The following is a 26,446-nucleotide window of genomic DNA, read 5'->3' on the forward strand; positions in this document are numbered from 1 at the left end:
GTAAACGCACGCGACAAAGAAAATAGAATCAGTGCTTCAACCGTTGAAGTAGTCGAATTAGATAGATAATTGGCTTCTACAATGTAAGCACCATACACAAATATAGGATACTAAGATAACAACATGATAAAACACAACAATTTTGTTATCGGTCGAAAGTTGTCCTACAATAATCTTGTTCATCCTCAAATTAAACTTATTCAACCATCAGTTTTTTTTAAATCATTCATGTGCCAATTGCATAGAACCCCAACCCGCAGTCCTGCAAAAATGAAACAAATTTAACTAGTGTCAGCCAGTTACTCTTACAAATAAGGAGAATGATATTCAATTTTTGCAGAAAAGCCTGGGACTAGAGAAGCAGAGAAGTCTCCTAATTAATAATAGTACTTTTTCAAGTGTCATGACTGACAAAGTCTATGCCCTTATAGTCTTACTTCGGCGATTGAAAATTATTTCAAGTCTAATATTTAATCTTTCTTCCACGTTCAAGGAGGGGCCATTTGTTCGGGTCAAGCACGGCCACAGAATGGTCACTTTTCAAGCTCTTTAATACCGGCTTCACAGCCATTGGGCCTTTGACCTGTGGTCACCACTAAGTTGCCATTATATGCAACGGTTTTAATTGGTCTTTTGCGGAGTCTCTGCTCACATCCAGTCCCCCTGATTAGGTTATAGCCCTTCTCCCTTCCCTAGATTAGATTAGATTAGGTAATAGAAATCCTATTTTTGTGACAAAAATAAAAAAAAAATACTAGCTTCACGAGTAATACGTACTTTTTAAAGTTTGATTTCTATTTGGGCATTATTTACATAAAAGAATATGGTCATACTATTATACATGTGCTGATGCATCTTTCTCCAGATGGAGGAACAATATAATTCAATCTTAAACTCATGAATTATTTCTAACCAAACACCGGAAGTAACGGAAAATATTTGATCGGGTTAGAAAATAGGCCTAAGTTTTGTATATAGCCAATACTTTTCTGCAATGGGAGGCAATTCTTTGGTTAAATTTTGTTTTGGTCCCTTGAAGGTTAGAAGTACTTTCATATTATACCTTAAACTTCATTTTTTGACACTTTACCCTTTTAAGCATAAAACTCATCCCACTTTATTCCTTAAACTTTATTCCTGGATGGTTTGCCCCCCTTAAAACGTGAACTCCTTCCCATTTTAATTCTTGAATGTTGAGCATCACTTACCTACGGTTCCATTAGTTTTGACAATTCTATGGAATGGAGCTGATATTTGAAGGGATACAGTGTCTAAAAATAAAGTTTACGAAGTAAAGTGGATAAATTTCATACTTAAAGGAAGTAAAGCATCCAAAATTAAAATTTAAGGACCAAAATATGAATGCATTTATAGTGCAAGTGTCCAAAATAAGATTTATAGCCTCATTGTTATGGATTCATGACAACATTAATTGCATATTTCACAAGCATTTCCACGGTATGAAAGGAAGATTCAAATTAACGTAAGCATCCCAATCCCCACATAGCATGCTTTCGTATAGATAGATAGTAATTATTGTACTTCCAATTTAATTTCAATGTATCTTGATGCCACGAGAAGTATGGATGCCCATTAATCTAGTTTGAACAAGTCCTTCAAATTACATTACACACAAGTCACTTGACTGTCTCATCTCGGCTTGTAATGGCGATTTCATGCACTAGTGCCGTCACATTCTCTGTCATTAGTCTGGTTAACTCTTTGTGATAGGCTAAAAAAGATGAAAGCCAGTCAAGAAAGCGACCTAAAGATGTAAATTTTTTCTTCCTTTTAATTTCCAATTCGCGTATTGACTCTGTTGACATTATTGCTTACATTACACTTTTTACTTGAAAGCAAATTGAAATATTTTTTGTGTTTTGAGTACTTCAGCAACCATAGATATTATTTTATCAGCGAAAAAAATTATTTGATTGTATCGTAGTCAACACATTTTTTTTAATCATTTAACTATTTTTAATCTCACATATATCGTATGACAAGAAATGTAACAATGTTTTTTCAAAATATTATTTCAAATAATTTCCTATCCAAAAACACTCCATGTTATTTGCTTTTACCTTAGGATTAGAGTGATACACTGTGTCTGGGCATTAGTTTCCCTAGCAATCACAAGTACATTGGAGTTTATTTGGTGGATCTTACAATACTATGAATTTTGAAGTTCAAAACAAAAAAATCATCTACCCATAGAGAGCCAAATTAATCATTTCCAAGTTCAGATCTCCCAGTGATTTTGCTCAATGTTTTGTACACTTCTAGCATGGATGGCCTTCTTGCCGGATCAGATTGAATGCAGTCAACTGCAATTCTAATAAACTCAAGGGTCTCGTCCTCAGATGCATGCTTAATCTCATCTGAATCATATGGTTTGGAGTTCTGAAATATCCATTCGACCATATCATGACCTTCAAAACTCTTCAGACAACCATTCATTTGGCTAAATTCCCTTTCAGCAATTAACTCAAGAAGCACAACTCCGAACTCATAGAGATCCTTATTAAACGAACCCGACTCCCATACTTCATTATCTACCACAGTTCTCCAACTCGAAGAAGTAAAGTTCGATTTCAAAAGTTTTGCACTTCCAAAGTTGGATATCTTGGGTTCACAACCATGATCAAGCAATATGCATCTTGAACAAATGCTGCTATGGACTACTCCAACCTGATGAAGCCATGCAAGTCCTCTCGCAATCCCAACTGCTATTTTCACCCTCACAGGCCATTCTATGCACTTGACCTTGCCGTTTTGAGCAGAAAAGAGGAGATCATGGAGGTTTCCGTTCGACATGTATTTATAGACTAAAAGTCTGCTGTTAATTTCATAGCAGAAGCCTATGAGTGGTACGAAATTGCAATGTCTCATCCTTCCAACAGTCATGAGCTCAGACATAAATTCTTGATCGAAATCATATGAGTTATGGAGTTTCTTGACGGCAAGAAACCAACCATTTTGGAGTATTGCCTTGTACATTGTCCCCAGTTTCCCCGTTCCAATTATATTCATACAGTGGAAATCATCGGTTGCCTTGCCGAGTTCTTCGAAACTCATTCTTGTTACATGTTTTTCCAGTGCCATAATCTATCATTAGAGCACAAAGTATTACTGCAAAATATATACTCCTTAAGGAGCTTCACTTATGCCGAAAAAATTTTGTTATAAATATGATCTGAAAAATGGAGAGCACTCATGAAGTGGTAAAAGAAAGAAAACAGTTAGCTGCTTAATCATAACCAAAAAAAGAAAACAAAACTAGACATATGATGTTCAATTTAATCCATATATACACCGGTGTAACTTAAAGTTCATTGTCTGTCTATAGTAAAACAAAACTGTGTGCTAGCAAGTTTATACTAAAACTTGAATGAATTAAATGATCAAACCTTTTACGTTTTACCCACACAAAAAAAAAAGGAATCTTCTTTCTTGATCAAAGAATATTTTGTTTCTTGGAACAAGGAGTGCGATAGAATTGGAAATAGTACGGATCTTTACACAAGCTTATGTACTCAATTTGGTTATAGGGAATGAAGTTACCTTAGAGTCTTGGATTCTCCCATTCGAAGTTAAAAGTCGTGGTCCTTGAGAAGCTGTAGTCTTTTGTTTTTTCTCATTCTTGCTCTTTAGTTTTCTTGCACTCAGGATAGGCACAATAAACAAGTTAAGAACTAGAGCCAAGATGGTAGAAAGTACCCATCCAACCACAAAACCACTTGTGAAGAGGATTTTGTCCTGTTTCTTTGTTTCTGAATTAGACTTACAAGGCTCTAATGGACCCCCACAAAGCCCCAAATTATTTGCATAGCTTTCAGAAGGTATAGTTGCGCTAATAAAAATAGGGACTGGGCCAGATAAAAGGCTGTTGGTGTTGGGTTTTAGGGACACTACGCAGCGGAAAATTAAAAATTTTTCCCTAAAACTATTCAGGAATCACCCTAGATTTTACGTATGATGTACTAAAAGTAGGGTTTTAGGATTACCTTAATCCAAGCGGTGTCTCCCTGCAGCGTTGTTTGAGGATGGTCAGTCCTTGAGCAGTCCAGTCGTCCTGCCTCTACTGATATCTACGCTAGAGCAACCTTGGATCGTCTCACGAACTATGTATTGAAGAGAAAAAGGTGCTAGCCTTCTTACTCTTTTGAACGTATATTTTTTCTCTCTGTCGTATGTGACGCTCACTTTCTGTATCTGTATATCAGCCCCCAAAACAAAAAACAATTGGAGAGAGAGAGAGATAGAATGATGAGTCTTCTTGTTTGATTCAAAATCAAAACAATAAGACTTCTCATCACACAAGACTCTATCTATCATTATCTGATAGATAAGAGATAACCATTTACTCTTATCTGCTCAAAAAGGCCTGGGATTAATTTTCTTTTAAAATTAAACCCCGATAATTTACATAGTTTCAATCCAGGATTAAATCTCTATTGCGTGTGACCCAATAGGTCCCGAATGCATTGGTAATAATTATGGTTTAATAATTAGATAAAATAAACGACTTTAATTTATCATAACTTATAATAAATAATTAATCCATAATTATAAATCACGAGCGGTGTCTAGCAACACATCACGATTGCCCAATTATTCGGAATTAGTCAAGGGAATTTGACCTAACCTTTCCGTGAAAAATTACCGTGTAATTATTATCCTTTCACCAAAGATATCCAATTAGTCAGGAATAAGGAATAAGTGCCAATTCCCTGATGATTAATTAAATTTTCTAGTTCCCGAAATTTACCCTTAATTAGGTTAAATTGAAGACATTCTTCAATTTACCTAATAGTCGACTTTAGGGTTAATTTCTCACTAGTGGCCATCCGGATATCAACTCCTTCTATCGGAGTGGTAAATCCTATCTCAATCATCCGTTTTCTTTACATACTTCACACTATATCCAACTTCTACACTTTAAGGCACTCACGAAGAGTAACAAGTAATTAGAGTCAAAATGTAGCGATTCACACTCAAGATACTATGATGATCTCAAGTCGTAGGATCACTTACACAATTTTTCACTAGAGTTACACCATTGGCACTAGATAGATATCCTAACGGGATCTCTAAATGGATCAATCCAATGCATTTGTACTTTCCAAATCATCTACACATTAGCCTAGGTATCATCATACCACAGTTGATGAGAACAACCACTAATTACATTAATTAGAGGCTAACTGTGTACTAGTTTTACCGTACTAAAGATGTCCTATTTCATTAGTACTATAACTAGGGAATTTTAAGAATATTACTATAAAAACGATTGATATCTCATAGTCATCAACTCTTGTGACTACCATCACACTAGTAAACATTCTAATGACTTTATTAGTTATATCTAATATTTAACAGATAAATAAGAAGTTATTAAAATACAAAACATATAATTTTGAATGTATTAAATAAAAACAAATACATTGTTTAAGGGCATACATTCCAACAGTTGGCAACATTAAAAATCTTCAAGCGATCTAATAGGCCAATTTCTGGAGGAATTTGACCTGTTAATTGGTTGTTGCTGAGCTGTAGGGCATTTAGAAATGAACAATTTGCAAGATTTACAGGAATTTCACCCGAAAAATTGTTGAAAGAAAGGTTAAGACTTGTAGCAAATCGGACAATACGTGATAAATCAGAAGGAATGGTTCCATAGAGACTATTTGTTGAAAGGTCTATAGCCGTTAAAGCTGAGCAATTGGCTAGGCCTCTAGGAAACTCACCTTTTAGTCCCATTCCGTGTAGGTTAATAGTTTGAACCTTATTCTCGCAAGGATGCCAGCATTCAACACCCACGAAGGAACATATAAAGTCTTCCGTGCTGTTGTCATAATTCCAGCTAGATAAACGGTGAAGTGGATCATCCAAGGACTCCTTTATAGATCTCAAGCAATCAAAAACGCGTGGGTTACCACTTCCCAAAGTAAATATTCCTAGCAGAAACACAAGGGCTAGATGCCTTGAATTAATGGCCGTAGCCATGCAATTTGAAACAGAACTTGTGCAAGACACTTGTTAGTGCAAATGAGAGAGTGATCCCTATATTTATGCACAGAGGTTGAAGTAAGTAAATCAGGGAAAGAAGTGGGAAAGTCTCCTAAAGCAACTTCCACGAATTTGGGGCTGGCATCCCCCCGGATTTTTCCCCAAAAAAAAAACAGAGAAAAACCATGAGTTGACTGAGAATTAGTGGTAGTCGTCTCAAGAGTCAGAACCGAAATGCACGCTAATAGCCTAATACAAGCATGTAGTGTTACTGGGGCTACTGGAATCAATTCAACTCTAAACATAAGTCTTTCTTCCACATTCAAGGGGTCCATGTGGAGAATTCGATAGACTGATGAAAGCCGGATACTATTCTGGTCAAGCATGGCTAGTGGACTATCCCTTTTCTTGGTCTTTAATTCAAGCTTTAGCATTTAAGGGGCAATGTTTTAGATGGGAGAAGATTTCATTCACAATGTGTAACCGATTTCTGGCCGTGTAATTTTAACTTGCTCCATTTTTCATATGTGAGCAACTATACTCAGGTTTTTGGGACCTGAACAATTTTTAAACCAATTGATATATGTCGCAGGAATATTTTCATATTCGCTTGTGGTTAAATTTAATAATATTGTACAAAGCTAATTGATAAGGTTTTTATAATATTGTATTTATCTCTTAGATAGAGCTACAAACAAATCTCATAAGCCAGTTTTTCAGTAACTAATTGAATCAATATTGGCTGAGTTCAAGCAGTTTAATTAAAGTATTAAGTAGTTTGATTAAGAAGATGCTTCGAAACTTCGTGACATGTAGACATACTTTTTAACAGTAGCATTGATAATCTATTTTAAACCCCCTTCAAAAAAATATCTAGTTACATATGTGCTCGATTAATTAGACTTGAACTCAAGTTTTATTGGGTTCAATTTTTTGTCAACCTCTACTTCTATGAAATCAAGTCTTGTCTTGAGATGACAATGGGCGCGAATGCTCGTGAGGGGAGGTATGAGGTACGGCCATAAATGGGGCCTCGTCCTCCGTATTTATTAAACATTACTATTAGTAGCAGTGGTGGTAATATTAGTTTTTTTTCGTGTTATGTTGGGTTAAATTATTAGTAGTAGAAGTAATATTAGTTTTTCTAATAATAGTACTATTAGTAGTAGCAGTGATGATAATATTAGTCTTTTCTAATAATAAAGAGACTAATATAATTAAATCTCTTCTCTAGTTCTCTTCATTCTCTACCTTTCTTGTCGAGTTATTTCCTGTAGTTCTGATGCTTTAATTTGGAGGTTCTGACTCATCCCAATGGTATTCTCACAAATGTTTTCACACATTTTCAAAATGAATTCAAGCCAAAAAAAAAAAAAAAAAAAGAAAGAAGGTACTAAGAGGGAAAAAAAGGATGCCCCCGTAGAGGGAGCAAGGTGAGGTAGGGGGAGCAGGGCAGGGGATGGAGCGGGAGTAGGGGGAGTTATATGACAACAGGGCCCTCTGTTGCCCTGTTGCCATCCCTACTCGTCGAGTTTCAACTTGTGCTTTACATTAGATGTGCAAAGCTAAACAAATCTCATCGAAGATTTGTCTACATTTTTCACTTTACATAAAATTACATAGGGTTACGTGGATGTTTTAAAACTATGGGTTCATATCATATTATTAAAAAATATAAGGGAGTTATGAGTAATTTACTCTAAAATCTATTCTACCCAATAACTATAGGATTATCACCTTCCAAGGTGATAGACAAGTAATTGTAATCAAGCTTACGACAGATGGAACAAGTTACTGGATCTCAACAAGCATTGCTAAAAATTTTGCATGGGATTGAAAATTTTTTTTTTTAGTTTCTAAAAATATAGTGCAAAATAGTACTATAAAGTATCCAAATCATTCTGTAAGCTCCAAATACAGTCGAGGTGATCCTTATGAAATAACGCCACTGCTAATTTAATTTGTGAATTAGAAAGAAAAAAAAATTTGACGCAAACTTTTCTAATTATATATTGCATGAGGCATTGTGTTGACCTCAAATCGTAATTAAGTGCCAATGAAGCTTTTATATTTGAATTCAGTTTCTTAAGCAAAATATTGAATAGCATATTTATTTGTGAATATAGTGACAACAAAAGCATATTGCACGCTATTATTACATTGAATTATTGAATTCGGCGTGCAAAATATATAAAACTCTCCACCACTAAAATTTTCAACTTAGATAAACCATTAATGTATAGCACAGTAATTGCACACAGGGAATAATTACAATCTTTTAATACACCCTAAAATGAGAATTTAAATTCTCTATTGTATTTAAACTAATGCAGGGTAGCACCTTGAAATATATGTCACATTTTAGTTATTCTCAAAACTTGAGTTGAGACTTGCTAGATGAAACCTAAACATCCATGTGATCTACAGCCATACTTAACAATTTGTCCTTCGCAACCAAAAGAAAAATATACACGCACAAATTTAAGCTCCAGGACCCAACCAGATACCAAACATATAAGCAACTACTATCAAGTCCGAATGCAAGTGTAGAATTCATCACACCCTACCCAAATGAAGGATTTAGGTATCACACCTTATCCATCCTAGCTTACGGATGCGATTGTAGGGTTCATCATATTTACCATCATCGTAGCCTCTATCGATTTCTTCAACCCTGGTATGCATCTGCTGAGGGCCTTAGCAGTTTCTTTGTTGAAATGACATGCACAAGTTTTGAGCTCGGCCATGAAAGGGCTAGTTTCACCAACAATGTTGGAGATAATAAGGTGAGGAAGATGAGACACGAATGAGATATACATACATTTGATCCAAGTCCAAAATTTGAAGGAATTTTTGTAGGCCTTGTTGCATCGTCCCAAATGGAATTGGCAGCCAAAGTTCTAGCAAATTTTGGCACATTTTGTCATGAACCACGGTGCAATGGCAATTGTATTATTGGCTTCATCTTTGATTAGCTTAAAAATATCATACACGGGCTAGATTAAATGCTAACCTCTTGACTGCTTAATCAGATGACTATCCATGACCTAGAATTCCGTAGCCAAAATCAACTTTGGTTAAATACATAGCGACCTAAATATATGCAACACCTAAAAATGAGATGAATTTGAGCTCCCCTACCTAAAAATGAATTTAAAACTTATTTTTAAAAATCAATCCCGTTCATAATATATTTCATTACTTGTATTAATTGTACATAAAACTTCATATGAAATTAACTAAGTTTTGCCCTTGGATTAATCATTACAAATTTAGTTATAATTTTAACTCATTTTTCACCATTCATAAGTTTTGTGCAAGTTGAATGCTAAAGTATTTGTAAAAGAGGATCATTTTTAATATGTTGATATAGATATAAAAAATGGATGACATAATCCGCTGAATTTATTGAGTTATAAAATTTTAGACATAAACAAATGAAGAGAACAATAGAGAGAAATCCGATGGAGAGAATCCTAACTCCCCACCTAAATGGCTACCAAAGCATTTTATGAATGGGTCCTATTTTTATCTCTTAGATCTTTAACTTTACCATTTTATACTACTCTACGGAAGCTTTGTCACTCCATTGGAATCCCAAATTTACCTTAATCCTAATTGCAATTGACTCAAGTGGAGGCCATCTCCATCTCTTTTGCAGGGATCTTCCTCAATTTCACTCTCTTAATTTAGTGCAGCTAAAGAAGAACCAAGCCTCATCTTGTATAGGGAGCTAGCAAGTATTCAATCATCCAACGCACAAACAGAGTAAGGTGCAAAACACGTCGACAATTTGTTTGGATAGCCAATTTTTTTAAAAATTTTTTTTGCTTGTATCATAAACATAATTTTTAATCTACCTTTTTATATTTTCAACATTCTTTTTATCTCACATACATCACATCACAGAAAGTACTACAGTAATTATTTCAAATAATTATTTGAAATAATACTCTATCCAAACAAAGCTGTGTTAGAAATTTTTGGTTTCGGCGTTAGCAATTTAAAATTCAATGGCTACCCGATTTAGAAAGTAGAGAAATACGCGTACTAATTTAGAGAGTAACAGATGTGGGACAAGTTGCGGCAATTTGGGCCTCACCGCCGCACAAGTCAGTAAACTTCAAACGTCGATAACTGCATAAAGTTCGGTAGGAACATGCGGGCTTGTGATTTAGCCTTAGGTTCGTAACCTAAGGACAATTTTGGGGGCAGTGAGGACAATTTTGAACCCCTTTTCGAACTCCTCTTTTTCTTGTTATTCATGTTTCCTTATTTCAGGCCTGATGTTGGCAAAAGATCATTCGAGTTTTATTCAATTAAAATTTGTTCTTGGGTTTAGAAAGAGAAAAATAATTTAGAATAACACAGCACTAATTTTATGGGCAAATTACATTTTACTTCCTTGTAATTTAAAATTTTTTTACATAACTCTCTTATGATTTTAAAACTTATATATATATATACATATATATATATATATATACATATATATATATACATATATATATATAGACACACACACAAACATAACCCTCTCATAATTTAAACTAAAATATCAAAAAAATAAAAAATGGTCCTCTGTTGTAACAAGACCAACTGAAATGTAATCTTCTAAGGCCATAGTCAAGTATGTAATCAAGCTAATTACAGACGGGACAAGTTATCTTGAACAAGCATTGTTAAAAAAAAAAGGGATTAAAAATGTTTGCCTTAGATTCTAAAGCTATACTGTAAATTAGTACTTCAAACTATCCAAATCATACTATATGATGGGCGTCAAACCATCAACTACAACTGAAAGACTATGAATTAAAAAAAAAAAAAAGAGATTGTTTTGGATTCTAAACTTCTAACTTATTGACTTTGATATGTAAATTATTCAAAACTCTCCACCACTAAGAGTATCAACTTAGTTAAACCGCCATCATATACCACGGTAATTGCATGCATGGAATATTACAATCTATTAGTATAGCTTGAAAGACTAAGGATTTAAAATCCAAATCTCTTCTTCTTTTTTTTTTCTTGATTTATTGTATTAGTTGTCAAACAGAACATCTTTCTCTTCACGAAGGAGACTAATTGTTCTCTTGGTCTCTCTCCTTCCCATGGCTTTATTTCCTTTTTTTTTTTAATAATAAGTCTATTTTAGGATTTTTTAGTGAGAATTTTAGCCTCTCCTATAATTATCTAGTGAGAATTTTTTTCTCTAATTTGAATTCTTAGTGAGAGTTTTTTATTTTTGTTTTGTTTTTGTTTTTCTTTAAATAGTGGAACTAGATGGATCTAGGTAATTACTTTATCAAAAGTATATACCAAGCACAACAAATATAGACAAGCACCTGTTGTTTGTTTTGATTGCATCCTTTTCCTTTTCCTTCTCTTTTCTCGTTGTAGATTGATGAATGCTTGATCGTGTGCTTAATTAATATACAATTTATGTCAATTTTCCCTTTGATTTAATATATTATTGTTTTGCTTTGTGGATTCTACTTATGTTTTGTGTTTTGATGGTGTCATAGAAATTTGGGATGAAAAAGGGCTAAAAAGAGTTGCTGTGGAGGTTATTTACTTTAAAGCATGGGCGTGTGTTAAAATACTTGCGAAATTCAGAAGCTGTGGGACTCCAGATTAATTTCAGCAATTAAAGTAGATGATCCATTGATCCTCTACAACTTTGGAAAAAAACCAAGAGTCCTATTTTCTTTGGGAACCACATCTGGAAGGATAATTAGTAAGGATTTTTATTCCAATTTTATGTAGGAGAATAATTTATTTCTGGAAGGTTTTATTACAGGAGATAATTCTTTTGTTAGGAGCAATATTTTTTGAGGAGAAAGATCAATATATTCTCAACTCTTACTCTCATTTAAAGAAGAGGATTAGAGTAGTTAGTTTTTCTTTCCTCTTTTCCCAAGATGAAAAAAGGTCGATGTTTTTCTCTTTAGGTACGTTTTTCCACGGGGAGTGGTTAATCCTAATTTAGTAGTCAAAGGAAAATTGAAGAATTGGTTATACGACAATTGTGAGATCTAATTTATTTTATTTTTCATTTATTTATTTATATATTTCCTGTATTATGCCTGTAATAATTACCGTGTGTAATTAAATAAGTGCACAATATTTAATTATTCACAATAGTTTATTACCAATTGAGACAATTAAATCTATAATTATTTGATTGTTTTAATATTTGTGGCAACTAGCATGATTAATTTTTTGTCAAGGAAATATATAATCTAATTTAAACGTACGCCTGTAACATATTTGTTAATTAGAATTGAACTTTTCTAATTTATGATATTGTTAAAAGATTAAATTCTATGGGAGTACTTAGAGTTGTCTTCCAATTAGGAAAATTGTTAACGGTCGACAAAATAAAGAAAAGTTTGTCGTTAGAGTTTGTTGACAATTATAACCAATTTATGAATATTTGAATTATTTTTGTATCAAGAATCAATTGAATGAACTATTTTTGACTGTTGCTGGAGCTCCATCATTGTTAATTTAATCTTGGTTAATTTTCGTATGTTTATTTTGTATTTAAACTAAGTAGTTAGTTTAATCTCCAAGATCACCCCTTTTATTCATTGCTTTGAAGGGAAATAAATCAATCCAATCTCTATTGAGATGATTCTAATTACCATTGCATGCAAACTCTTATTTTTCAGAGTAGATATTTTATTTTTGATTGGCTCACAGCCTGTCAATGCCTTCCCTTGGTAACCTCATTAACATATTTATCCATCATTCTCATAAAAAAAAAAAAAAGTTAGTCTAAACAAGGAAACAAGTATACGATTATCATTTTTGTAGGCCATATCCAAGGGGTTAATATCCACTCCATTGAATTCCTCTCCATTGTTCTCTCCACTTCTTTATATCTAAAATTTTATAGCTCTATAAATTCATCTGGTTGTATTATTTTGCTTCTCATCTCTAGATTAACATATTAAGAAATGGTATTCTTTTGCTTATACTTTGGCATTCAATTTACACTAAACATTTGAATGGTGAAAAATGAGTCAAAATTGTAACAACATGTGTAATGATTAATTAGCAAGCAAAACTTAATCAAATTTATACAAAATTTTGTGTGTAACTAATACAAGTACATTATGAATAGTGTTGATTTTCAAAAATAACTTTTAAATTTATTTTGTTAGGGTGTAATGGAGAGAATTTTTTTTTGCATTGCAATGCAATGGAAAGGAACTTAGTCCCATAGGCATCGACCTACTCTACAATTGTGAAGTTTATACATGTTTTCTCTACAATTTGGATATTTTATAGTGTGGAATTCAATAATAGAAGATTAAATATCCATACAATCATATGACCTTTAAAGCTCTTTGGAGAATTAATTATTTTTACTAACGTCCTTTCCAGCAAATAGCTCAAGCAGCAGGAAATCAAGTTGCAGACATCTTTCTTAAAGGAACCTAAGTCCATACTTCATTCTTTGCCAAAACTCTTTAACTTGAAGAAGTAAAATATGATTCTGAAAATTTAGCAAATTTCAAAGTTGGATATCCTGGATTCAAAATTTAGATTGAGCATACATCTTCAACCAATTCTACGACGGAGTACTACTCTATCCTGATCAAGCCACGCACTGCCTTTTGCGATCCCAATTGCAACTTTTATCTTAAACCTGTTTTGAGCAGAAGAGAGAAGATCATATAGGTTTCATTTTGACATGAATTTGTAGATCAAAAGTATGTTGTTAATTCCCAAATTGGGCTGTCTTATTCTTCCAAGAATCGTGAGTCCAAATAGAAATTGTTAATCAATTCTGTCAAAATGATGGAATTTCTACCTCAAATAGAAAAAAAATGAAAAAAGATAACAGAGTTTCTTGAGAGCAAAAGGCCAACCATTTGCGTAGTATCTTCATACACTGTCCCAATTCAGCAAATTCACACATGTTTGAAAAGAAATAACACACAACCATCACTAAATTCAGCAAAACGAAATTACACAAAATACGCCAACAGCAAATTATCTGCATGGCCTTTATGCTGCCATGCAGATTGATAAAATTGTGAATGGTGTACAAGTTTCATTCATTGTTTCCACCATATCTTGACAAGAAAAGACCTACTGTTACCTCAAATCTTCTACAAAAGCACCAAAGAAAGCCAAACCACACAGATGAGCACTACCGTAGCACTCCCTGATGATATCATTAAGAAAAAAATAGAGCAATAATTAGTTGTTTGTTCATCAATTTCATGCCTGCATTACCAAAAAAAACTACCAAAAGCTAAATATAGATTATTTCTGCAAGCCAATTAATGGTAATGACAAAAAAAATTACCTGATATTGTACCCGCTGATGCCCTTCAATATTTTCCATAAATGATCTTCAGATTCTCATTTCCATAATTTTTCTGTTCTTCTGCAATTTCCCATACTAAAGATTCGACGCCATCTCCACAAACATTCATCTTAATGGTTTCAAGAGTTGGTATACGCCCTAAACAAGAAGGCATCATTTCCAAATTATAAGTCCTGTCGAGTTTTAATTGCTGAAGACACGGGAAGTAATCATCACTGTCAGGGTCTACCTCTCTCCACTCCACAACCTCTACATCTTCCAACGTCAAGACCCTGAGTTTAGGGAATCCTCCTTCCATCAACTCCCATTTTTGGCCGTCCATTGACCGCTGTCTTAATTTGAGGACTTCAAGATTGGGTAATTGTTCAATCAATGACATTTTTCGACAGGATAGACCCAGGTTGGAAAGACACAACCTTTTCAAATTCCTGGGAAAAGAAAGCCCAACATGTTCCCGTGAACCTGAGAAGTTGTAGCCCCCTAAGGTGAGTGATTCTAGGCATTCTAGTCGACTCATGTCGCAGCACACTCTTCTTTTTCCCCAACAATTGAAAATTTTAAGTTGGCGAATATTGGGAATCCTTCTCAATATGTTCTCTTCCCCTCGACGAAAAAGACACAGAGTAGAGAGTGTGTCTAAATTGTGTAGGGTGCAGAGAATTTCAGCAACGTTATTATTGGAAGGAAGACAAACACGCCTTACATGTACATGCCTCAACTTCTTCATGTTCCAGATACTGTCCGGCAATGAAATCTTCTCACCAGATTTTAGACGAAAGGTTTCCAAATGTGAGAGATTGGCTATAGATGGGGGAATGAATTTCATTTTCCAAGCTGTAAGGGCTAAGTACCTCAAACAAAGAAGTGATTCGACTTCAGTTGGGAGCTCCTTCAGCCTTAGGTTAATGCCCTCTAAATTCAGAACTTTAAGATGTTTGTAGATGCAAAAAAGGAAGGAGATATTAAGCAACTTAAACTTATTACGTCCTGGAGTAGCATCAAAGAATACCAGAGTACCTAAATATGGACAAAATAGCTTTGACTTTATAAAATCCTCTTCACTGGAGCAAATGGACAACCGAGGTAGGTTGGGAGGTTCATTAAAGGTAGAAAGCTCATCATATCCTCGCAGGACCTGAAGAAATTTCTTTTCTTTCGCCTCACCCTTACAGAACTCAAATATCAAATCGTGAATGTAACAAGTTTTGACTCCTCCAATGGATCTGTTTTCACTTACCATAACTAAGTTTCGACCAATTAGGTCCATCAAATATTCTTCTGCAATGTCCTCCAGTCTCCTTCCTTCAATTTTTTCCACAAACCCTTCTGCAATCCATAGACGCATCAAATTCTTGGCACCAATTATTTCATCTTCTCGAAATGCAGCAAAATACAGCAAGCATGCCTTCAAGTGACATGGTAAATGCTCATAACTGAGCTCCAATGAATTCTTGCACTGGTCTGTACCAGACACCATGGTTAAAGTTAAACTTTTAGCAAATTCTTCCCAAACCCAAATATGATGGTCTATAGTTGCTAGGACTCCAGCTACAACAACAAGTGCAAGTGGCAATCCTCTGCACTTTTTGGCAATCTCCATTCCCAATCCGTGCAATGCTTGAGGACAATCTTCTTTTCCAAATACCTTCTTCAGCAGTAATTCAAAACTTTCTTTCTCACTGAGTGGGCGAAGATTGTGAGGTTTCCCCCCATATTCAACCTGTGAAGCCACATTAGAAGATCGACTCGTGAAGATGATTCTACTTCCTTTCTTTTCATCGGGAAATGAAATTCTCAGCTCATTCCATACCTTAATGTCCCAGACATCATAAAAAACAAGATACCTCTTCGTCTTCAGCCTTTGATAGAGCTTGTGAAGCAATTCAGGTTCATTCAAGTTTTTAAGCTCTTCATCCATCCTAGATTGTTTTCCATTAGAGCACAAAATTTGTATTAACAAGCTCTCCATGTCAAATTTTTGAGAAACAGTGCACCAAAGACGAATCTGGAAGTTATAGATAATTGAACAATCATTGTAAACTTTTTTGGCTAAAGTTGTTTTACCAAGCCCAGCCATTCCCACGATGGGAACAATTTCCACCTGTTTTGTTCCGCTTACAAGTCGTTCAATTACTTTTTCTACCTCATCATCAAGACCAACCATGACTTCATGGGCTATTGGCATTTTACCTTTTGATAGCATGTGGCTGAAAGTCTTGCTAACTTCTGGTGCTCTTAAGCTGTGAAAGGAAGGAAGACTTTCAATAATGCTTGAGCCACTGATCTGATCCTTAAAATGCTTGATATGGATGTTGGTATTAGACAGCATATCATAACAGTCAAGGGCCTCTGTGGATCCTGAGAAGCTAACTTCTCCTTCCTTCACTCTGTTTAGAGAAGGCGAGCAAATTATAATGCCTGCCTCACTAAGAAGAGCACCAATTTTTTCATTTTGCTCATCCATCTTCTCCTGCTGCTCCCTTAAAATGCTTCTCAAAAACCTCAATCCTGCATAGAGAATTTCAATTTCATCTTTCATAGAATCCACAAAGCTAGAGTTGCAGCATAACAACTCCCAGAGACGACTTATCAGAGAATCATTGAAGTTGTTCAATATCTGCTTATCCCTCATTCTATCATGCAATGATTTTGAGGATCTTGTAGCTCTAAGAACGTCCATATAAATCTCGTAGACTTGAAAATCAACAGGTGTGATTTTCTGTTGTTGTTCATAAATCATGGAGCAGAACTCAGGATTGTGCAGATCCTCATCTTCCCAAAAAGAACACATGTAAGAGAGGCGTGCTGTGTTCAAAGCCACCACTTCAAAGTGAGCCAACAGCAAAGCAGGAATATCTACAGTTCCTCGCAATTTGCCAAAGGGAATGAAGCTTTTGAAGAATGTTAGCTTTGCTTCAAGGGCTTGGAATTGAGAAGTCAAAGCAGCATAAATAGACGATTCACTAATTTTGCGATGCATATAGCCATTTGTCAAATCTGCTAGATTTTGTAGGATGAAGTCTATGAATTCCATTAGTTCATCATCTGTCATCCAAGAATTTGATTGCAATGACCTGCTGCTTGCCAAAGCAAAGTAAATTTGGATGATTTCTTGCTTAAGTAATTTGATTTCTTGCTCAAGTAATTCGATCTGTTTCTGAATTTCTCGCTTAAGTAATCTTTTACCCGCTTTTGATCTAAGGGAAAGAGAGTGAATGTCCTCCTCGTATTTGTGAAAGGTGTCTTCAATGCAAGATAAGAAAGATGGAAGACTCACCTTCTTCGCTACATTGTCAGACTGCGAGTACAAATCATTGCTTTGGGTGGACTTTCTTGCACACATAACAAATGTTTTGAGAAATTTCATGCGTTTGATTGTATCACGAACACGATCACGGCAAGGAACATGCCGGTATCGGAAGCTGTTCAGGAGCAGCAACTCTAGATCTAGTAAGACCCGATCGATGCTGCAAGTGGAGACCATCTCTTATGCAGGAATTTTCGTCTCAAATTTTAAGAGAGAAGCAAATCTCACTAATTGCAGAGCCAGCAAGTATTTCTTTCCTGAGAATTACTTCTTTGCTTTTCTTCTTCTGAAGAGTATTGAGACAATCAATTATTGGCAACAAGGTGGAGGTGGACCCCAGACACTGATAATACTACAACTTAGGTGTTGGGCATCCGAGGATTTAAAAGATACTACAATTTTGTCACGTTAGCAAAAGTTAGTGTGAAAATAAATCGTGGGTCATCAGCAAAATCATTTGCTCATGTCTAATTACAAAAGGAAGTTGATAAAATCAATTATTCAACTAGGTGGAATTGGAGCTAGGCACGTATTGGGTTAAACTGGCTTCACCCAAAATCCAAATTTATTTTGAACTAATTACAAATGGAAATTAATAAAAATTAGTTGACTCTGTCATCAACATTTTATTAGGGAAATTTGATATGACCATCTCTCATGATCACAGAGAAAGGCATTCTTGAAACATTTTCTATTGGGGTCATTTCGATAACCAATGTTGTATTACAAACACATTAATTTTGTACTCTTTCAACGTGGATGGCCTTTTCTGCAACTCTGAAAAAAATTCGAAGTATCTTATCCTCAAATACTTGTCTACTCTTATGCAGGGATTTTCCTCAATATCACTCTCAAATATTAGTGCAGGTAAAGGAGAAACAAATCTCACCCCAGGGCCAACAAGTCTTTCTTCCCTCAAATTTACTCTTCTTTCCTTTTATTTTATATTATTTTTTGTAGGGTAGTGAAGAAAAGAAATTAGATACTCAATTGTTTAACAAACAAACAGAGTAAGAAACAGAAGATCAGCAAGGCAAAAGAGAAAATGTTGGAATTATCATAAAGTCATCATTGACAAGTTAGTAGATTAAAGAAGTTTTCATTGACAAGTTTAATATTTTTTTGGACTATTTCATACTCATATTGGGGTTGAGAAGGAGCACTCTGGTATTTTCCATTAGCAAAGGGTCCCTGCACCTGTACCGAAAAAGCGTAAAAATTTAACCAATTGCTCAATTCAGACTTGTTTTACTTTAATCTTTATAAATTGAATGTTTCTTTGAAAAATTTAAGCATTGTTACTCCATATAGCCACATCCTATTATTACATTTACATACATAAATTCTATGAAATAACAATTTTCATTTTTGACAGGTTGTCGAAGCCTGTGCAATAATAAAACCTGCTCAAACTAAAAGTGATTTCTGTAGATAGCAGTAAGCAGGGTCGAATCCACAGGGACTGGAAGTACTTATTTATTTTCAAGTTCACAGTGACAAGGGGGTGTTTTTATGCAGAAGATGGCAAACAAAGAAAATCTAAGAAGCTACTAAAAATTAAATAACAATCTACTAAAATCAAATGAGTGATAATTAAAGATCTAGCCAAGAAATAACTTCAGCAATGGTTCACCTAATTGATCATCGATAAGCAAAGGCAATTCCAATTATTTACTAATAAATAGGTTATAACTGCCAAACAAGCGATGACAGTCAACCCCTCCTTACTGTGTCGATGATTAAGGTACGCCCGTTAATCACTGCTCTAATTGAGAAATAATCCTAGGTACGCCCATAGAATTTAATTCCCCAATTGTCTTACGTATTAGAGGAGCCCTATTCTAATCAAATAACGCACTACCAGGGTTATTTTAGATTAGCCCGCGTATTCCCCTGACACAAACCTAATCATGCCAGTTGCCACTATTTTAGAGCAATTAAACAATTACGGATTTAATGCCCTAATTAACAATAGATTATCCAATCAACTAATTATTTGGATCCAAGACAATCAATTAATTAAATAACCATAAGCATAGCAACCAAGAAATATGCGGATACCAATAAATAAAAGAAAAAAATTAAATTAAAACGATCTCACAATTTTTAGGCGAACCAAAACCTTCGTTGCTCCTTGACTAGAGTGGTGAAATTAGTTCATATTTGATGAACAATATCTACGCAAAAGTGAAACAAGAGTCGCGGCCATCAACTCCCAAATTGGGAAATGCAATTCGCTCCAATCAAGAAGAGATAGCAAAGTTACAAGAGGTAGCTCTCTGTTTCCTTCGAATGACATACGAAAAAGCAAAAGCAATTGCTAAAGGTTCAGATGAAGAAAAGTCAAAGTTTCTTTCAATTTTGCTCTTGACGTCCGTAGAAGAATTCCACTACCACAAGCTAAGAAAGAAAAGTCCCTACTAGATGACGAAAAAATGGAAAAGTCAAAGGAAACTAGACTAAACTAAACAATGGAGAAACTAAGAGGGAAGCTAGCTCCCTGCTGTGCGGCGGCTCCCCCAGGGGGAAGAAGACCCCTTTTCTCCTGCGCAATTGTCCTATATAAAGTAGTGCCCCTTGCGGCGGCTCCTGTGCGGAAAAATGAAGACTTCGGCCCAATTTGCCCAACAAGGGCTCATGTTTTGTTGTTCCAAAAATGCCCCTAGGACAAGCTCTATCATCTGGACTCTTTTTCTGCCAAATTAGCACCTGTTATTATATTTTCGTTCTACTCCCTGAAATATATGTAAAATACTAAAGGTGAGTAGAATCCCACAATTAATCCAGATTGGGTCAGGTAATAGGAGAAATTAATAATAAAATAAATGATAAAATCGCAACCTATCAATTTCCCCCACACCTAAACCATGCTTGTCCTCAAGCATAAGAAAAGTAAACAAGCACCAATATTTGATAGTGGCTATTGCTCTATCCAACAAATTGCCAAGATACCAAGAAAAACATATATATCAAGCGTCAATGGTCAAATCCAAGAAACATTACTCCTGGTTAGCTTCTAAACCATAAACTCTTCCAATTTCAGGTTAACGAATCTAAGAAAAAGGAATAATGTACAACATTTATCAGCAAATGGTCCAACTATTAACCAAAATCTCAACATTAAATCCATAAATCGGCAAGCTGACTGTTATTATACACTAACATAACTTTCACACTTTTTTTTTTCACACATTTTTTTCTCCTTTTCTCTTTTTTTTTTTTTATAGTAACAAGAGACTTAGTCGCTAGCCATTTGAGCCTTTTGACGCGAACTCCAACATTGGCCAGATGAAGGAGCCCGGTTACTCAGCTTCTATCGCCACGTGACCACGTACTCATAGCAATTACTACTTTTTGACGCGAGAATCAACACTTTTAGGTGCAGATCCCCGGTTACTCAGTAGTAACTAATAGCGGAGTACAGTCCAATTTATTCATAGCTAAAAATCACAAAAACTTAATATAACACAAGAACCAAAAGAAAACTTGCATCAGCTAGCCTCATTTCAAACATGGAGAACTAAAGTTAATAACCGGACCAATTCACATGAAAATGCCAATAATCATTCCCTATGCCTAGGAAAGTTAACCAAAAATTATAAGAGTAAAACAATCATTGATATTCACCAAAGAGATGTTTTTGGATTCAACCACATGAACTTGATACCCTTTTATTATTAAAATTGGCAATAGTAGAAATAGAGGTAATAATCCAACATCAAACCTTGGCATGCACTTACGAGCCAATCACTAAAAAGAAAAAAAAATGACTGAAAGACACTAGCACCATAACTGCTCCCCCCACACCTAAATCCTACATTGTCCTCAATGGAGGTAATAAAGTAATGAAAACGAAGAGAACAATGCAACTTCCCTGTTGAACAGCTAAGGGATAGGAGGGAACAGTGGAGGGAAGCCGAGTTCTGAGACATCCTTGCCACTTGGCGGGTGATATTCGTCATTCGCTCATCTCCGTTGTGAATTTGAGCCCGCAAGTGGTGCGACTTACATCAGAGGCCATCGATGGGGGAGGCGCAGAAGAAGAGGGCTCGGGTCTTACCATTTTCTCCAAATGTCATTTCAATCAACAAGAGACAAAAATTGCCCATAGGTAATGTAAACAGCAAATTCAAAGCAATAACAATTTAATAGCCACCGGTGCCTCCCTAGTAGACAACCCAATCAACAAAATGCACAACTCAGGCACCCGGAGACTAGACAAATATCCCAACAATACAGCAATTTCAATCAATACTCACGGGTGGCCCCAATTGGGTCAAATGCAGGCAGTCCAAAATCGCAACAAATGCTCTAAAGATTTAGCAATTGAAATCAATAGGTAAAATACTCCCAGCAAGTCAATTAGACGCCACCAACAGCAATAAGCAATGGAAGTGGCACAGTAGCCTTCCAATTTAACAAACAAATGCAGAAAATACCCAACCAAAGGCACTTCAAGGGACGCAAGACAGAAATCAGCAAAGTAGAACCCAAGTGATACCAAAAATAACCTCAACAAAGCAGTGAATTCAACCAATTTGAATACGTAGAATACGGTCAGAAATGCCTCCCAAAGATCAACAGAGAGCGGCAAAACTTGCCCACCCAAAATCTGTCCAAAATGGCTCCAATTGGACAAGAAATTGCACAACTCAAACGATCAAAACTTAGCAATTGGGCCAAGCAACAGGCAATGGCAACAACCAATGGTTAGAATTCGAGAACAGTTCAGGCACCAAAACCCAAGAATCAAATAGGCAGGCCAGTACAGAGGATTAAGAAATGGAAAGCAACACTGCAACCAGTACCACTGGTGCACAGACAGGAAAGAATTAAATTCAATGGCAGCAACTCAACCGCAAGAACTTAAACTGGAAAATTAATCAACCAGTACCACTGGTGAGTCACAGGGAAAATTTAATCAAATGGCCAACAATCAAGCAGCAATTAAACTCAATTCAGCCCAAAATGAACCCCAGAAAATGCCCAAATCATGTCCTGCCTTCAGCCATCACCAAACCCACGAAAAATGTGCAAAATTTAGTAAGTGATGAACCAGAAAACACTAATCGAAAAGGAAATTACAATACCTCCACCTGTCAATTTGGACAGGTGGGAATGGAGCGAGCAGCGGAGCAGCGGCGGTGAAGAGCTTGGGTTGAGTTGAGGGTAGAGTGGCACGAGCTGATGGTGGCCGCGAGGTGAGGCTGCCCGCGATGGCGGCGTGCAGTCGATTGGAGTTGCGCGCGCGCGAGGTGGTGGACAGCAGGAGCGGTGGAGCGAGCAAGGGAAGCGACGAGCTGGTGGTAGTACGTGATGCTACCGCACGGGAGGAAGAGGAGATCTGGCGGCGAGCTGAGCTGAGGAGGTTCGCGAGCTTAGGAGTTGATGGGTTGGCCAGCAGGTGCGGCGCGGGCTGGTGGTGGGGCTGGTCGCCAAGGAGGAACGGCGGCGCGCGGTCTGGTCGAGGAAGAGGGTGGCGCGCGGTGGAGTTGGAGATGGCGGTGGGCACGGGCGGCGGACAGAGCAAAATAGAGGAGAAGAAAGAAAGAAAAGAAAAAGAAAGAAGAAGAAAGAAAGAAAAAGAAAGAAAGAAAAGAAGGAAAAGAAAAATTTTTTTTTTTCTACGGAAATCAATTTTTTTTAAAATTTTTTTTTTTTGAATTTTGGAAACTAAAGCTACGTTGATAAGAAAAATTTTCTTTGTTCTTTTTTTTTTTTTTTTTTTTTGGAATCCTTACCTTTCCCGCGAACGTGACGCGGGCACGTCATGAGGGCAAGAGAGCTCTCAGAAGTTTCAGAATTTCTGATCGTGAGCTTCCTGCACGTCCCCACGCGGGCACGTCAAGAGGGCAGGAGAGCTCCCAGAAGTTTCAGAAATTTCTGATCGTGAGCTCCCTGCACATCACCACGCGGGGCGCGTCATGACTGAAGGGTACCTATAAATCAGCAAAAACGAAAATTAACACCCAAAATCAGTCAAATTCAAGGAAAGCAGATTTAAACTATGACACGAAACCAATCAAGCAATTAAAAGAAACAATTGGGTTGCCTCCCAATGAGCGCCTTTCTTTAATGTCTTTGGCTAGACATGCTATGCTTGTTCACGGGGGATAAAATCTTGTGGCTCGTTTCAATGCTTCATCTTCAATATGATCCTGGTAACCCTCATAGATGGAGTAATCTTTGAGCACACGAGTTACGGGCTTCCATGGACTAGTAAATGGCGCTAAACAAGTCAACAATGATCTGCATTCTCCACTCACTCCTCCACCACACGCATTCATCGGTTCAAGATATTTTTCCATTGCCACTCTTAACTTATTCCTGTCATGAAATTTCAAATTTTCTGGTATAATAAAATCAATTTCAGTAACAGGAATTGAAGAAGAGGAATTAGGAAAATATTGATTAAGGAGTGGAGAAGATGTCACCGCATTTGGAAATTGTTCACTGGATTCATTCACTTGAATACTTTGATGTTGGAGTCTCATGTCTTCCGCTTCAACTTCCTTTTCAACTGTATCTTTGGATCCTCCTTCTTGAGACTCTTGCAGTTCCATATCACTTGTCAGGATAATTGCACTCTCACCTTTCTTAGAGTCATTGATGGTCTGTGAGGGCAGGTCTGACATGAATGACGATTGTTGAGACTCTTGCAGCTGAAAACTCATTGGCCCCTCTTCATAATTAACGTTAGAGTTATCCCACCATCCTTGATCATACCGGTTTGAATAAGGGTCATACCACGTTTGAGATCGAGGTGAAGAATCTCCAAATTTTTTTTTGAGATAGTCACTCAGGTAGTCTTGATATTCGGGGCACATACCGGTTGAGTGATCCCTGACATAACAAATTTCACAGGTTGCAGCAGCCATTCTTTCTCTAACAGAGTTTAGTGCCTCTGCATATGCAGACCTCACAAAAAAACTAGCCTCATTGCCTTCCCCGGAAATAAAATCCAGTATATCACCAAAATACGGAGTGTAAGAAGCCATAAACTAAATAAAAAAATGTAAACAAGATGAATTGAAAAAGAAACAAATAACTAGCGCCAGTCCCCGGCAACGGCGCCAAAAATTGACAGGTTGTCGAAACCTGTGCAATAATAAAACCTGCTCAAACTAAAAGTGATTTCTGTAGATAGCAGTAAGTAGGGTCGAATCCACAGGGACTGGGAGTACTTATTTCTTTTCAAGTTCACAGTGACAAGGGGGTGTTTTTATGCAGAAGATGGCAAACAAAGAAAATCTAAGAAGCTACTAAAAATTAAATAACAATCTACTAAAATCAAATGAGTGATAATTAAGGATCTAGCCAAGAAATAACTTCAGCAATGGTTCACCTAATTGATCATCGATAAGCAAAGGCAATTCCAATTATTTACTAATAAATAGGTTATAACTGCCAAACAAGCGATGACAGTCAACCCCTCCTTACTGTGTCGATGATTAAGGTACGCCCGTTAATCACTACTCTAATTGAGAAATAATCCTAGGTACGCCTATAGAATTTAATTCCCCAATTGCCTTACGTATTAGAGGAGCCCTATTCTAATCAAATAACGCACTACCAGGGTTATTTTAGATTAGCCCGCGTATTCCCCTGACACAAACCTAATCATGCCAGTTGCCACTATTTTAGAGCAATTAAACAATTACGGATTTAATGCCCTAATTGACAATAGATTATCCAATCAACTAATTATCTGGATCCAAGACAATCAATTAATTAAATAACCATAAGCATAGCAACCAAGAAATATGCGGATACCAATAAATAAAAGGAAAAAATTAAATTAAAACGATCTCACAATTTTTAGGCGAACCAAAACCTTCGTTGCTCCTTGACTAGAGTGGTGAAATTAGTTCATATTTGATGAACAATATCCACGCAAAAGTGAAACAAGAGTCGCGGCCATCAACTCCCAAATTGGGAAATGCAATTCGCTCCAATCAAGAAGAGATAGCAAAGTTACAAGAGGTAGCTCTCTGTTTCCTTCGAATGACATACGAAAAAGCAAAAGCAATTGCTAAAGGTTCAGATGAAGAAAAGTCAAAGTTTCTTTCAATTTTGCTCTTGACGTCCGTAGAAGAATTCCACTACCACAAGCTAAGAAAGAAAAGTCCCTACTAGATGACGAAAAAATGGAAAAGTCAAAGGAAACTAGACTAAACTAAACAATGGAGAAACTAAGAGGGAAGCTAGCTCCCTGCTGTGCGGCGGCTCCCCCAGGGGGAAGAAGACCCCTTTTCTCCTGCGCAATTGTCCTATATAAAGTAGTGCCCCTTGCGGCGGCTCCTGTGCGGAAAAATGAAGACTTCGGCCCAATTTGCCCAACAAGGGCTCATGTTTTGTTGTTCCAAAAATGCCCCTAGGACAAGCTCTATCATCTGGACTCTTTTTCTGTCAAATTAGCACCTGTTATTATATTTTCGTTCTACTCCCTGAAATATATGTAAAATACTAAAGGTGAGTAGAATCCCACAATTAATCCAGATTGGGTCAGGTAATAGGAGAAATTAATAATAAAATAAATGATAAAATCGCAACCTATCAATTTTTGTTACTATGGAAAAAGTAAAATTACATTAGAGGTTTTAGTTTAATGGATTCTTTCAGTTGAATATAAATAAGTACAACTGAGCCAGGGCTTGAAAACTTGAACTGCCAAAACAAAGTGGTTAATTCTACCGTTTTGCACTCTAAAGTTGTTAATTCTTTCAAAATAGTATGGTTGCGCTATTGGTGCAAGTTTAGGAATAACATGGAGCTGTATGTAGGGG

General features: G+C 36.2%; 2 protein-coding genes across 2 annotated transcripts; both read right to left on the reverse strand.

The window, feature by feature from the left end:
- Positions 1 to 2,043: 2,043 nt before the first annotated feature.
- Positions 2,044 to 6,115, reverse strand: LOC140037804 (probably inactive leucine-rich repeat receptor-like protein kinase At5g48380). The gene is made up of 4 exons (XM_072082932.1): positions 5,461 to 6,115; positions 4,307 to 4,338; positions 3,562 to 3,943; positions 2,044 to 3,105 (listed from the first exon to the last, which is right to left on the reverse strand). The coding sequence occupies exons 1-4, from the start codon at positions 6,004 to 6,006 to the stop codon at positions 2,224 to 2,226; spliced, it is 1,842 nt and encodes a 613-aa protein (XP_071939033.1). The 5' UTR covers positions 6,007 to 6,115; the 3' UTR covers positions 2,044 to 2,223.
- Positions 6,116 to 13,733: 7,618 nt separating this feature from the next.
- Positions 13,734 to 17,925, reverse strand: LOC113736646 (putative late blight resistance protein homolog R1A-3). The gene is made up of 2 exons (XM_072082225.1): positions 14,333 to 17,925; positions 13,734 to 14,188 (listed from the first exon to the last, which is right to left on the reverse strand). Exon 1 carries the CDS (start codon positions 17,835 to 17,837, stop codon positions 14,358 to 14,360), a length of 3,480 nt encoding a protein of 1,159 aa, XP_071938326.1. The 5' UTR covers positions 17,838 to 17,925; the 3' UTR covers positions 13,734 to 14,188; positions 14,333 to 14,357.
- Between the last annotated feature and the right edge of the window lie 8,521 nt (positions 17,926 to 26,446).

The sequence above is a fragment of the Coffea arabica genome, chromosome 3c (assembly GCF_036785885.1).
Source record: "Coffea arabica cultivar ET-39 chromosome 3c, Coffea Arabica ET-39 HiFi, whole genome shotgun sequence".
Classification (NCBI taxonomy): domain Eukaryota; kingdom Viridiplantae; phylum Streptophyta; class Magnoliopsida; order Gentianales; family Rubiaceae; genus Coffea; species Coffea arabica.